The following is a 14,199-nucleotide window of genomic DNA, read 5'->3' on the forward strand; positions in this document are numbered from 1 at the left end:
AGAAGTGTCGAAATGGGCCTGTTTTAAACTTCCCAAGGCTCCAGAGGCTTCCCTCGAGCCTCCAGGAGGGCAAAAATGGCCTCCCCTGGGCTCCAGAGGCTGAAAACAGGTACTTCCACTTAACAAATGTCTTGCTTAGCAACTGAAATGTTGGGCTCATTTGTGGACAAAAGTCAAGGACTACCTGTATAACAAAACAAAAAAAGAATCCTGTTAAAATGGAAGCTCTTCAGTTGGACGACGGTAGGCTGAACCAAAATCCAAGCATGAGACCAAAAAAGAGAGACCCTTTAAGAAATTGAGTTGTTGGCAGTTTTTTTATTTATTACTTTTTTTTAATGGATTCCACAGAGGGTTAAAAGAGGCAGTGAGTGAATTGTCTAGACTTCTAGAACTGGTCATCAGCAGAATTGTTCTCAAGAACATTGTTACAAGTTCTCCTTCATCCACATTACACAAATACATAACGTGGTGCTGCTGAAGGAAAAGTGTCCTCGGTGATGACTTTAGTCTTGTGAGTTTGCAGAGAAATGGCATTGAGGAAACTGTTGTGAGCTGGGAAAACAGTGGAGAATAACTCTACACTCTCAGAAACCCGAAATTAAAGCACCATGGTATACAGTATGCTAAGCAGAGATATCAGATACCATTTACAAAGTTGAGGAGTCCTTGCTGCTCTCTGAGCTTGGTTGTTTGCTTGCAAAGGTTTCATTACCCATCTGATGCCGTAACCTAGTCAGGTAATGAAATGTCTGCAAGAAACAACCAAGCTCAGAGAACACCAAGGATTCCTCAGTTCAACCCTGAGCTGCAGATATTCTCCTCTACTGCTATTTTTGAGAACATTTCAGAGGCACTGAAGGTCATGTGAACCTTCATCACCACTGAGACTTCTGCCAGGACATATAAAGTATTAGATTTCCACCATTACTGGTTACAGAGATACCTCCTAATCCGCAATACCAATGGTATTAGAATTATCCAGTTCTCTAACAATGGAAGATGATCTGTCTGCCAAGCCAGTCAAAGATCATTTGCAATAACAATCGCAAGCCGACCTTGGCTACAAAATACCTCTATTTTCCAAAACTAATATAACGATATAGAAAGAGAGAAAAACAAAGGTCCTATTTTGGCCACCATTTTGGAGGCAGACTTCACAATAAAAGCTCCTAAGGATCTTCCAAAAAAAAAAGGCTGCCCACAACTATATCTCAGTATCTATTGCAATAATCTTGTCCCAGAAAATCCTCTCTTTGACAAAGAGGAGGAGGAGGAGGAGGAGGGGGGGGAGAGGAGGAGGAGGAGGAGGAGGTGGTGTTAATCTTAATTCATCCAAGTAGGGTTGAAATTTGGGAACCTTATTAAAATAGAAGTTACTGATGAATTGCTGAAAGGCCAAGCTTCCTGGTGTGGTTTTTATTAAGTTTTGGGAGCAAGAGATATAAACCCTTTTCTATGCCAGAGTAAAAATCTTTCTAAAGGGTAACATAAAAAAAAAGGTAAAGAGAGAAAGTAAAGAGAGGTATGACTTGGTGGGAGAGAAGGTCCAATGTAAATTAAAAAAGAAACAGATGCCAAATTTAAATGTGACCTAATTAGCAGGCATGGGAATTAGAGTGGCCCTCTGCTTCATAAGGAAGTGGAGAAAAGAAGAGCTACATTGCTCTGCACGAAGAAAACAAGGAAAGGGCTCCAGGAACTGGGGGAACCTGTATTTTTGTGTGGATCCATAGGCACTAGATCTCCAGCTTCTTGTTGATGAGAAGAGAGCAGGAACTGAGAGTACCACCAAGTTTGGCTACTTCTGTGCACGCCGCAGGGATCAGGGTGTAATCTGGAAGCTTCTGAAAAGGCTAAGAACACAAGCAAACAGAAACATGTTATTTCACTTTACAAATGCAGCCCCCTCCTAACTCGGCTCTTTAAAGCGGGGATAGATCATGTTTTCAGAACTGGAGCCACACCTGGTATTTTGAGATGTGGCAACCTTAAAACTTCCTCACAATGCACTCACAACCCAATTGATTTCAGAGACCTGCTCGCTCAGAAAATGGCCGCCACCACAGACCTATTAGTCACAAAACATTCAATTATCAAAAAGGTAAATTAGTTTCTGAGATGCTCTTTGCCATCCCAGAAGGATCTTTGGGGGTACAGAGTACAGAATAATAGAGTTGGAAGGAACCTCGGAGGTCTTCTATGTATATGGAGGAGACTCTATACCAGGGGTGTCAAACTCAACACCCGTGGGCCAGATGTGGCTCATAAGGGAGCTTAGATCTAGCCTGCGGGGCCACCCTGGAAACAGCAAAGGACCAGTCCGTGGTGCCTCTGTCAGCAGAGGGCTAGCAAAACAAACTTTTTTTAAAAAAGGAGAAATATTTCCTCTTTTACATTTGAGCCTCCAAGAAGGGACAAGAAAGGAGAAAGGGAAAGAGGAAAGAAAAAGAAGAAAAGATGGGACAAGAGCAAGGAAGGAAAAATAAGGCAAGGGGAAAGAAGAAGAAAGGAGAATGAAGAGGGAAGGAAAAAGAAGAAAAGGGAGGAAGGAAATGGAAGGGAAGGGAAGGGAAGGGAAGGAAAGGAAAGGAAAGGGAAGGAAGGAAGGAAGGAGGGAAGGAAGGAAGGAAGGAAGGAAGGAAGGAAGGAAGGAAGGAAGGAAGGAAGGAAGGAAGATTATAATGAGAGTGAGGAAGGGTCTGAGGGAAGCCCTGCCTTACCACTTTGACACCACAGGTGCCCCCGACACGAGTGACATCAAACTGCCCCTGTCCGAGTCCTCCCGAGGTCAAACACAACCCTGATGCGGCCCTCAATGAAATCGAGTTTGACACCCCTGCTCTAAACCATTTCAGATATATGACTGTCCAATCTCTTCTTAAAAGCCTCCAGTGATGGAGCACCCACAGCTTTGAAGGCAAAGCTGTTCCACTGGTTAATTGTCCTCACTATTAGGAAATTTCTCCTCAGTTCTCAGTTGCTTCTCTCCTTGATTAGTTTCCATCCATTGTGGTAGACAGGCTAATAAAGGAATGGAAGAGTGTATATATATGTGTGTGTGTGTGTATATACACACACACACACACATACGATGTTACTTAGTTTGGGTCATGAAACAACTGCAAGAAAACAACCAAGCTCAGGGAGCACTAAGGACCCCTCATTTCAACCCTGAGCTACAGATATTTGCTTCTGTCGGTTGATATATACAACCCAAGGATGGAAGACAAGTTTGCTGGTAAGTTGTCATACATGGCAACTTTCTTCAGGTGGCCAACAATCTGCAAGAAGAAGCTTTTCAATCGTTCAGAAAAGAACCACCTTAACTCACTCACTATAAATGAGGCTGGGACGAATACACTTAAAATTTCTAAACGTTGCAAGAGGAGAATTGCGATAGGGTATGGTTGCTAAAAATCAGGAGTTTAGTCACGCTTTTTCTAAGTAACATTTTTGTAACGGTGTACATTTTCATTCAGCTGTAGGCCACATCATTAGGTGCATGGTGTGTCTGAAGTGAGGCGGGATTTAAACTGGGATGAGGTGAGGAGGAGAAGGACGGGAAAGATGCTCACACTAGTTATGTTAAATAGATAAATAATAAAATAAAATGATGGTACTTGAGTAAGGAAATGTCTACAAGCAAACCCAGCAAGAATCTCACATTTCAGCCCTGAGGTACAGATAATCTCTTCTATTGGAGACAAGTTAGTAATTCAAATGTAGGTTACATTGTGAGGCCGATTCCAAATCGATAATCAACACTTACGATAGGTTAAAAACCCACTTAAAGAGGATGTTGAGACTCTAGAAAGAGTGCAGAGAAGAGTAACAAAGATGATTAGGGGGCTGGAGGGTAAAACACACAAATAACGGTTGAGGGAATTAGGTAGGGAGATTATTTTTTTTATCACAACCCCTATGCCTTACATCAGAGAGGAATGTTTATATCTTCAATAAGAATGGGTATGCCTAGTTTAACGACAAGGAGGTCTAGGGGTGATATGATAGCAAAGTTTCAATACCTAAAGGGACAACACAGCTATTTCCTAAAGCGCCTAGAGGCCAGACAAGGAATTATGGATGGAAACTAAACAAGGAGAGATTCAACCTGGAAAATTAGGAGAAACTTTCTGACAGGGAGAACAATCAACCAATGGAGCAAAAGTTGCCCTCAAAAGTTGTGGGAGCACCATCACTTGAGATTGGACTGCCATTTGTCAGGTCTCCCTCTTGGGCAGGGGTTGGACTAGATGACCTATAAGGTCCCTTCCAACTCTGATTATCTTTTATCTGAAAAAAGAGGGAGTCAAGCTATTTTGTAAAAACACCTGAAGGCAGGACAAGAAGCAATGGATGGAAACTAATCAAGGAGAGAAGCAACCTAGAACTAAGGAGACATTTCCTGACAGTTATAACAATTGATCAGTGGCGTGACCTGCCTCCATAAGTTATGGATGCTCCAATACTGGAAGATTTTAAGAAGAGATTTGACAACAATTTGTCTGAAATGGTATAGGGTTTCCTGCTCAACCAGAAGGTTTGACTAGAACATCTCCAAAATCCCTTCCAATGCTGTTATTTTATTATCCTGGCTACTTGAAACTCCCAGCATTTTGCTTAAACATCAAAATAGATCGAGAGATTGCTGAACTCACTTACATTAAAAAGGTCTCATGTTATCTCACAAAATCTCAAGAAACAGTGGGTTGGATGAGGTGACTTGCAGTTCACGGAAGCCTGTGCCCTTAAATAAACTACAGTATGTCCTTTTTTTTAAAAAAAAACAGACCAAGATTAAGAGGCCTTATAGAGATCTGCACTTCTTGCTTTTTTGATCTTGCCAGACTGCCTGGGGCTTGGCTGCAGGGATCATACCAATGCCTCTAACGCATCTCATTTTTCACTACACTGGTTTCCTATTTAAATTTTTTTATATTTTTTTAAGTGGAATGGGTTCCAGGGAGCTTTCTGAGTATATACTGGTATTTGAGGATGAATAGTATAAGAACCTTTACCTTTCTGATATTTCAAATGTGTCCCAATAGAAGAGAATTATTTGTAGCTCAGGGGTGAACTGAGGGGTGCTTGGTGCTCTCTTCATTTGGTTGTTTGCTTGCAGATGTTTCATTATACGACTAGGGAACATTATCAGCAACAGAGTGTGCCGTTTGCTCTCTGCTTATGTACAGTAGCTTGCCCTGCGAGTGTTGTTGGGGTTATAGTTTTCTCCTTAGTAGTTTCTTGAATAGCATTTTCTACTTCATTGCTTGTCTGCTTTTAATCGCTGCTTATCTGAATGTTGGCTGCTAGAAAGGATGTGTTCTAGCCCTCTCCCTCTCTCCTCTCCCTCCCTCTCTAGTCTCCCTCCCTCCTTCTCTCTCTTCTATCCTCATCACATTTCTGAACCGCCTATCTCCTGGCAATGCACAATTTTTGTTCTTTTCTTAGCCTTTTATTGTCTTTATTGAATAGGGTGTAAATGTGGTTTATCTCTGTGATGGCTGGTATGTTCTGAATGCCAGGTTTCCAGGAATTCCCTAGAATGTTTGGATTTAGCTTGGTCTAAGGCAGGGGTGGGCAAACTACGGCCCGTGGGCCACATCCGGCCCGTTGGTCTTTTTAATCCAGCCCGCCGAAGATTGGTACAGAATTAAGGTTTGATGTGAATGATTGCATTCATTTGATTTTGACTTGCAATGACAGGCATTTCGACACCAGGTGGCGGCCCGTCTGTCAAATTTTAAAAGTCCATGAGGCCCCCCGAGCCAAAAAGTTTGCCCACCCCTGGTCTAAGGTACTCATAGTTTCCCAGCTGAAAGTATAGTTGAACCTGTCCAAGTATTATGAGATTAAGTAATTTTCATTGTGCGTTCTGACAGCTAGTTTATTTTTAGCCTGCCTTTATTAGTTTCATAAATAGCTCAAGGCAGAGAACATTCCTTTCCTCCTCCTGTTACCCACAACAATCCCGTAAGGTGGGTTGGGCCGAAAGAGAATGACTGGCTCAAAGTCACCCAGCTGGTTTTCCTACCTAGGGCAGGACTAGAACAGCTTTCCTCGAGTAAAGGGGTTTTGGGGGGTTGTTGTTGTTTTCTTTTTGTTTTTGAGAAATTGACCAGGCTGTGAAAAGTGAAGGAAAGAAGATGACCAGCAGTGGTGATGGGTACACCTTTGAAAGTCCTGAAGGGCCAAATAATTCTGGAGAAGGTCCAGCTCTGTGGTCATTAAGATTCAACACAACTTGATGCCACATAAACAATCAATTTATATATATAAAAGCGAAATACCACTCATGCATCATCACAAAATCTCCAGAACCGTAAAGCTTACAAACTTGAAATTTGGCACGTATGTTCCTCTTGGCTTCTAGGTACTCACTAAGAAAGGATTTTTCAAAATGACCATCACAGCATTAATATTTCGTATATTATTATTAACATGCTCTGCTACTAAAGAGTTCTACTTCCCTTCCCCACCTGAAAAGAAATCTGTTCTAAGAGGAGTTTCAGTTTTAGTTTCACAGCAGCAATCAGCTTTAGTACAGAACAGTTGAGCTAAGCCACACCCAGGCTCCTTGCTGTCTCCTTGCTCACACAACAAATACTGTGTCAGTTTCCAAACAGCCATCAGGTCTCTCACACACTGACAGGATGTTAGCTAGATGAATACCGATGGATGCTGGTAGGCAGAGGCAGATTCCACCTCCCCCTATTTTCCTCCCCCAAAACTAAGCCCAACCACATAGTTTTGTAGCGAAGCACGGGTATCGAGCTAGTCAATCATATGCAGCAGATAAAACCCATTAGTGTTCCCCCCAAAAACCCACATCAAGCACCCCCATCCTTCCACGAAACCCAAGTCTCCCCTTCGTCTTACTTGCACGCTGTTCGGATATTCATCTGTGCTGCGATGCAAAAGAACGCTACTCTTCTGGCCCAGACGAGCGTAGATACAATTAGCAGCTGGGTCATCAGGAACTGTCAGCGTTTCGTAGTGGTGATCAGTTAATTGCTCCATGGTCTTCAGAAAAAAAAAGAAGGAGGGGGTTTAGAGGAACTCAAGCCAACTACAGCTCTAATCAAGATTAGATCGAAAATATAATTTTCATTTGCTCAAGAGTTCTTTCCACTCTTTCTTGAACTGATTCATTTCCGAATGTCTGTGGAGATTCTCAGTCATCCAGGTCATGGTTGTCCCAAAGGTGCTTTTTTAAAGAGGCAACTGGACTTTCTGGTTTTTAACAGATTTAACAGATAATCAGAGTTGGAAGGGACCTTATAGGTCATCTAGTCCAACCCCCCCTGCCCAAGCGGGAGCCCCTACACCATTTCTGACAAGTGGCAGTCCAATCTCTTCTTGAAAGTCTCAAGTCATGGCGCTCCTACAACTTCTAAAGGCAAAGCTGTTCCATTGGTTGATTGTTCTCACTGTCAGAAAGTTTCTCCTTATTTCCAGCTTGAATTTCTCCTTGTTCAGTTTCCATCCATTATTCCTTGTCTGGCCTTGTGGTGCTTTAGAAAATAGCTTGACCCCTTCCTCCCTGTGGCAGCCCCTCAAATATTGGAAGACTGCTATCACGTCTCTCCTGGTCCTTCTCTTCACTAGACAAGCCATGCCCAGTTCCTGTAAGCATTCTTCATGTGTTTTAGTCTGCAGTCCCCAAATCATCCTGGTTGCTTTTATTCGAAGACGTTTCACTTCTCATCCAAGAAGCTTCTTCCGCTCTGACTGGATGGTGGGGAATGGTCAGAGCGGAAGGAGCTTCTTGGATGAGAAGCGAAACGTCTTCGAAGAAAAACCAGAAAGTCCAGTTGCATCTTGGGAAAAAATCCCCTTTGGTTCATTTCCAGCTTTTCCTTTTTTTATACAAGTTGAATTCTTAGGGCAACTGAAAAAAAACCCCAACCCTGCCTTCCTAAATCAGATCCAGATAGTTCCTCAACTTACAACCGTTCATTTAGTGACCGTGCAAAGTTACAACGGCACTGCAAAAAGTGACTTATGTTCATTTTCCACACAACAGTTGCTGCCTCCCCGTGGTCATGTGATCAAAATTTGGGTGCTTGGCAACAGGCTCATATTTATGACGGTCGCAGTGTCCCTGGATCACAGGATCCTCTTTGGTGACTTTCTGACAAGCAAAGTCGATGTGGAAGCCAGCGTCACTTGAACAACCCTGTTACTATTTCACAACTGCAGTGAATCCCCCCAAATAACCCTGGCAAACAAGGTAAAATGGGGCACTTAACAACTATCTCACTTAGAAATGGAAATTTGGGGCTCAGTGATAGTCGTATGTTGAGGATTACTTGCAGGGGTGGGATTCAAATTTTCTAACAACCGGTTCTGTGGACATGGCCATGTGACTGGGTGCGCATGGCTTTTTTGGCAAACACCCCCATCCCACATTTTTGGGGCCTTCTGAGCCTTGGGGATATTTGCTCCCCTCCTGGGGGATATTTGCTCCCAGGAAGCTTCCCTGAGGCCCAGGAAGACACAAAATGGAGGGTGGAGGGGTGCTGTGCCTCCCCCTCCATTTTTTGACTTCCTGGGCCTCAGAGAAGTGAAGCAGTAAATAAGCGAGGGGAATCCCGGCACAGCTGATCATAGGAACAGCTGATCGTCAGGAGGGGGGGAAAAAAACCCCTTAAGGCTGTAATGGCGAACCTATGGCACGTGTGCCACAGATGGCACACAGAGCCATTTGTGCCAGCACACGAGCTGCAGGCAAACTTACCTCACTGCGCATGTGCGCGCCTCACAGTTGATTTTTGGCCGGTTTGAGGCCTCTTTCGGCCTCCCAGAGGCTTGAAAAAAGCCTCTGCAGGCCGAATTGGCCTATTTTTGTCACTTCCTGTTAATACCAGAAGTGACAAAATGGGCCTATTCATCCTGCAGAGGCTTTTTTCAAGCCTCTGGGAGGCCGAAAACCAGCTGTGAGGCACAGTGCAGGTAAGGGGGGGACAGTGCAGGTAAGGGGGGGCAGGGGGATTGTGTGCACATGTGCAGGGGGTGTGGGGGGCATGCATTGCTTTCTGGGTGCTGGCACACAAGCGCACGAGTGCCAGTGAACACACAATTTTGGCACAGGAGCCCAAAAAGGTTAGCCACCACTGCCTGGAGTCTAGTCACTGGAGTGACTAGACAGGGAAGAATGCAGTCAGCAATGTTGGACATGTGTGCAATGTTGCGCATGCGCGATAATGACTGACTGGGCGGGGAGGGGAGGGGCAGGCAGAGAGGGGCGGGGCCAGCCAGGGGCACGATTTGCCAGTTCTCCAAACTGCGCAGAATCGTAACAACCAGTTCTATAGAACCGGTCCGAACCAGTACAATGCCCCCTCTGATTACTTATATGTATAAAAACCAGATCAGTGGTCAATTCGGGCCTGTAGAGGACAAGCCATTTTCCCCCTGAAGCAGGATTATTCTGCAAAATGTACCTCAGCAAGATATTTGGAAACTATTATTTATAGAAAGCTTTGGTCTCTGTGTGTTTTTTTTAATCAAACAATAAAACTCAAAGCAGCCTCAGATAGGGAGAGATTCGTGGAGAACGAGGCTGTGAATGCTAACTGATTGTGGAAAAAAAATTAAATCTTCCTGTCCAAGTCAGCATCTCTCTTGAAAAATAGGTGCTGGAGATGATTATCACTGACAGCTATTCTAGGAAAGTCATGCTGGTCTGGGTGGGCAGTAATCCACACGTAGCTTTATTTAGCCAACATCTGAAGTGTCCAAGAAACAAGCAAAATGGCTAGTCTGCTGTGTGTTGGAAAATATGCCCATAACTTTGAAAATAGCAATAGCACTTAGACATATACCACTTTATAGGGCTTTCTTTATAGACAGCTTTACAGCCCTGTCTAAGCAGTTTACAGAGTCAGCCTATGGCTCCCAACAATCTGGATCCTTCTTTCACCCACCTCAGAAGGATGGAAGGTTGAGTCAACCTTGAGCCTGGTGAGAGTCGAACTGCCAAATTGCAGGCAGCCAGCAGTCAGCAGAATAGCCTGCAGTACTGCACTTTAATCAATGTGCCACCGTAGCTCAAATAAACCCGTAGAACAACAAAAAAAAAACTATTATTTTTCTTGCCTGTCAAGAGATTGCAGAGAATTTTCTGTGGAGCTTACAGGTAGGCCTCAATTTAGAACCATAATTGTGGCTGGATTTATGGTCATAAGTTGTGCCAGTCATTAAGCGGATCATCACAGAGCCAAGCTGGTTTTAAATTTTGGGGGGAGGAATTGTTAAACGAGACCATTGTCTGCAATGGGGTTTGGTTGTTGTTGTTGTTTTTGCTGGAAATCAGAAATAAACAACAGTTCCTCACAAAAAATATCATAAATCGCCATCCTACGACTGCAGGACACTGCAAATGGCCGTAAATCAGTGGTGGGAATCAAAAATTTTGACTACCGGTTCTGTGGGCGTGGTTTGGTGGGCGTGGCAGGGGAAGGATCCCCATTCCTTCCCACTCCTGAGGGAAGGATATTGTAAAATCCCCATTCCCACCCCACCCCACTAACCTGCTTTCCAGCTCCATTCTCCTGTGCAGGGAAACCAAAGAAGACCCAGCTGATCAGCTGGGACTTGGGAGGCAGAGAATAGATGGGGGAAGGGCCAGTCAGAGGTGGGATTTGCTGGTTCTCCGAACTACTCAAAATTTCCACTACCGGCTCTCCAGAACTGGTCAGAACCTGCTGAATACCACCTCTGCTATAAATATTTAACTGGTTGCCTAGTACCCAAAATGTGATCATGTGACTTTGGGGAGAGGGATGGCCACTGGAACTTCTAATCTGGGTTGTATCTTTTTTGGGAGGTGGGGGTGGTCCGTTGTAACTTCAAACCGGTCATAAGTCAAGGACTGCCTGTACTGCATTTCTTTGGGCATGAAACGGAGCAGCGATCCCTCGGCCAGCCTGCTCTGTTTCCTCTTCTGGAGAGGATGACTTATAAGCAAGAAATTCCTTGTCCTCTACAACGGCCAGCATTGATAGCTATTGGGCAAGGACCTTTTGGGGACAGGGATGAATGGAGGAAGGGTTCTTTCCTAGGAGAAGATTGATCCAAGAACTTGAAGGCAGGGGTAGGGTTGTCCCGGTTCGGCCCAGTTCAAGTGAACCGGTAGTTCCGGTGTTCATTTGGCCCTGCCCATCTGCCCCTGCCCTAGTCTGTCCTTTATTTGTGTTTTGCAGCTTAGCTGATTCACGCAGCACAAATTGCTGTGCCTCAGCTGTTTTACTCACCGGGGCTGCAGTAGAAAGTAAATATTAGAGCTGAAAATGGGTGGTTTTGAAACACGGCACACGTGCGTAAAGCATGCACTCACCAGAACCGATTGTTACACGAGTTGAATCCCACCACTGCCTGAAGACACTTTAAGGAAAAGATCTTGTGGGGATCCAGCAATTACCTTCATGGCTTTCTTGGCCACTTCACTGCTGCCAATGACAACGGTGTCAGGTCCCGCCATGCTGCAGAAGCTGCGGAGATGCAATGTTCCTGAGACAGGAACGGTAGACACAGCAAAATCCTGCAGGAAGAGAACACTGCTTGAGCTGCTGCAGAGCCCCCCGAACCATATGTAAGAACATCTCTTCTCTTTCCTACCTCCTATCAAGGACGTGATTTTACCCTTAACCCAGGGGTCTGCAACCTGCGGCTCTGGAGCTGCATGCAGCTCTTTTGGCCCTCTGTTGTGGCTCCCTGTCGGCTGATCCCACCACTGGCTGGCCACTCCCCTCCCCATTACTCCTCACCTGGCCTGAGAAGGTAAGGGTGATGACGGGGAATGGAGACTCGCTCCATACTCCAGAGCAGGAGGTGACTGGGTGGAAGTGAGTGACGTTGAGTTGGCCACGCCCACCCAATCACACCGGTTGTTAAATTATTGGCTCCCGGTGTATTTTCTGTGGAAAATGGGTCCAAATGGCTCTTTGAGCGTTTAAGATTGCAGACCTCTGCCTTAACCTCACTTGAACAGTATATATGAATCACACTTCACTTGAAAAGTATATATAAATCACACTTCACAATTTGAGGCCCGCTGAGAACTATTGGGTTTCAATGCCCACCACCAAATGGCTCACCTTGAAAACCCATGAGATATCGGAATTCCTCCACTTATCATTTTTATTTTATTATATAAACTACAAAGAAGAAAAGGAGAAAATAGGAAATTAAGGGAGGGAAAGGGAGCGGGGAAAAGGAGGTGTGAGACAGAAGGGGAAAGAGAAAAAGAAAGAAAAGGGAGCATTGACTTCCAACTCTTCTTAGCGCTGTACAAGATAAACACACTCCAACCTCAACTTCTTGCTTTTACGCATTAGTATATAACTAGCCATTCCTATAACACCAAATATGTCTAATCAACAAAACCAATTTCTTCACAAGCACAAATATTAGAAGTGAGAGATATCTGAATTCAATTGAACTCAGGTAGGTTCAGGTAGGTTCTGAAATAGGAATTAAAGAAGTAAAGAAGTACAAAAATGTTGAATCATTTCAAGCATGGATCACTTTAGGTAAGGTTACTTCCAGGGAACTCTGGACCCACAGCATCTGATTCAGACCAGAAATCCTTCACATGTGAATCATATAGCATACCTCTGATGGGGATGAAGTCCTTGGCTGGCAAGGGAATTCTGGGAGTTGAAGTCCACATATCCTTAAGCCGCCAAGGCTATGAAACACCATTCTAGAGGGGCATTCTGGGAGTTGAAGTCCACAAATCTTTAAGCCACCAAGACTGTGTTCCAGATCTAGAGGGTGAATTGAGAGCCCCCTTCTTTGGGGGATGGAAACATAGACAGAGACGGACATCATCGTTGTCTTGCTATGTGCGCTGGACTGTATTCCTGAAGTTCTCCATTCTAAAGCGTTCAAAGCTAACAGCAAACACTGAATTTTGCACTCCTCTGTGAGGTATTTGCTACCTGACTGCCACCCATTTTGGACTAGCATCCTTATTATTCTCAATTAACGTGGTTGGGTTAAAGAGCACTGCATTCTGCAATGGGTTATTGGGTTGAGAAAGGCTGCTTAAAACATGTATCAGAATCCCCTACTGCGGACATCTTCACAGGATCTCTCTTGGGAGAAAAAACTCCCCCTAAAGTGAAAAAAAAATCCCAATTTGGAAAAGTAATGTATGGGAGATTCTTAATCATGCAAGTTACGGTTTTCTCAAAGGTGCTTTCCAAAAGGCACAATAAGTTTTTTGTTTTTTTAAAAAAACATTTCACTTCTCATACAAGAAGCGAATAAGTTTTTGGGATGAGAAGCTAAATGTTTTCAAGGGGAAAAAAAACAAGAAAGTACCTTTCGGGTATCTTTTGAGATATAATGTTCTTACTGTTGTTATTGTTTCTACATCATGCTGTTCTCTTGTAAGGCAAAAAAATAAATAAATGAATGTACACCTTTGTTTTTAAATAAAGGCCTATTTACCTGCACTATCATGTATAATATATGAAGGGCCTGAAATAAAATCAGTGTTAATCTGGTTGCTGAAATTGTGACCTTTAAGCATGTCAAAATGGTGCTTTGCAATACTGGCAGTTGCTTAGCTTGCAAAATGTTGTAGGCAAAGAGGAAGTGTGCACTTAAAATACTGTACATGTAAAAAAATAACCACGTTGTAACATTTAGGTTGGAGGAATGGACAACTGGCCCTCTTGCTAGGACATGCTGGCGGAATCCTGAAAGTCATGTGATTTTGTGGTTTTAAGGTATATAACGAAATGTTGAATAATGGGAAGTTGCCAATTGGCCTCAAGCCGTCCCTTTTGACAGCTTGTCCAACTGACCCTCATTGCAATGTGATTAATGTAAGTGGTTTATGTTTAAATTCTAATAAACCTCTGAAACCTAAAAGTGAGAATTTTGTGGTGTGCTGTCTGTTCAATTGTTATTACAGTTTCCCCGAAAATACGACCTATCCTGGAAGTATAAGTCCTAGCTTGATTTTTACATGTGCGCCCAATATAAGCCCTAACCCCAAAATAAGCCCTAATTAAGATCCTGGCAATCCAGAATACACTGGTAAAAATTAAAGTAGGGTGGGGATGGCAGGGGTGGGGGTGGAACTGCCCTATTACCTACCTTCTGACAGTTGTAGCCAGGCTTCACACACCCCGACACCTGCCTTGCCGGCCCATTTCTTCTGCAGCCATCAAGGCTGAC

The 14,199-nt window shown here is 43.9% G+C and overlaps 1 protein-coding gene across 2 annotated transcripts in view; it reads right to left on the reverse strand.

Moving 5' to 3' along the window:
• Window positions 1–298: 298 nt before the first annotated feature.
• The window catches only part of DDAH2 (DDAH family member 2, ADMA-independent), a 49,128-nt gene continuing 35,227 nt past the window's right edge, over window positions 299–14,199 (reverse strand). For both annotated transcript variants that reach the window (XM_026720412.2, XM_087923350.1), the window contains exons 5-7: window positions 11,429–11,548; window positions 6,883–7,026; window positions 299–1,856 (exon numbers count right to left, since the gene is read on the reverse strand). In XM_026720412.2, the coding sequence (XP_026576197.1) occupies window positions 1,740–1,856; window positions 6,883–7,026; window positions 11,429–11,548 (381 nt within the window). In that variant the 3' untranslated portion in view covers window positions 299–1,739. The remainder of the gene's footprint in view (window positions 1,857–6,882; window positions 7,027–11,428; window positions 11,549–14,199) is intronic.

Source organism: Pseudonaja textilis, chromosome 2, assembly GCF_049901715.1.
Source record: "Pseudonaja textilis isolate UNSWEBS1 chromosome 2, rPseTex1.2, whole genome shotgun sequence".
Lineage (NCBI taxonomy): Eukaryota > Metazoa > Chordata > Lepidosauria > Squamata > Elapidae > Pseudonaja > Pseudonaja textilis.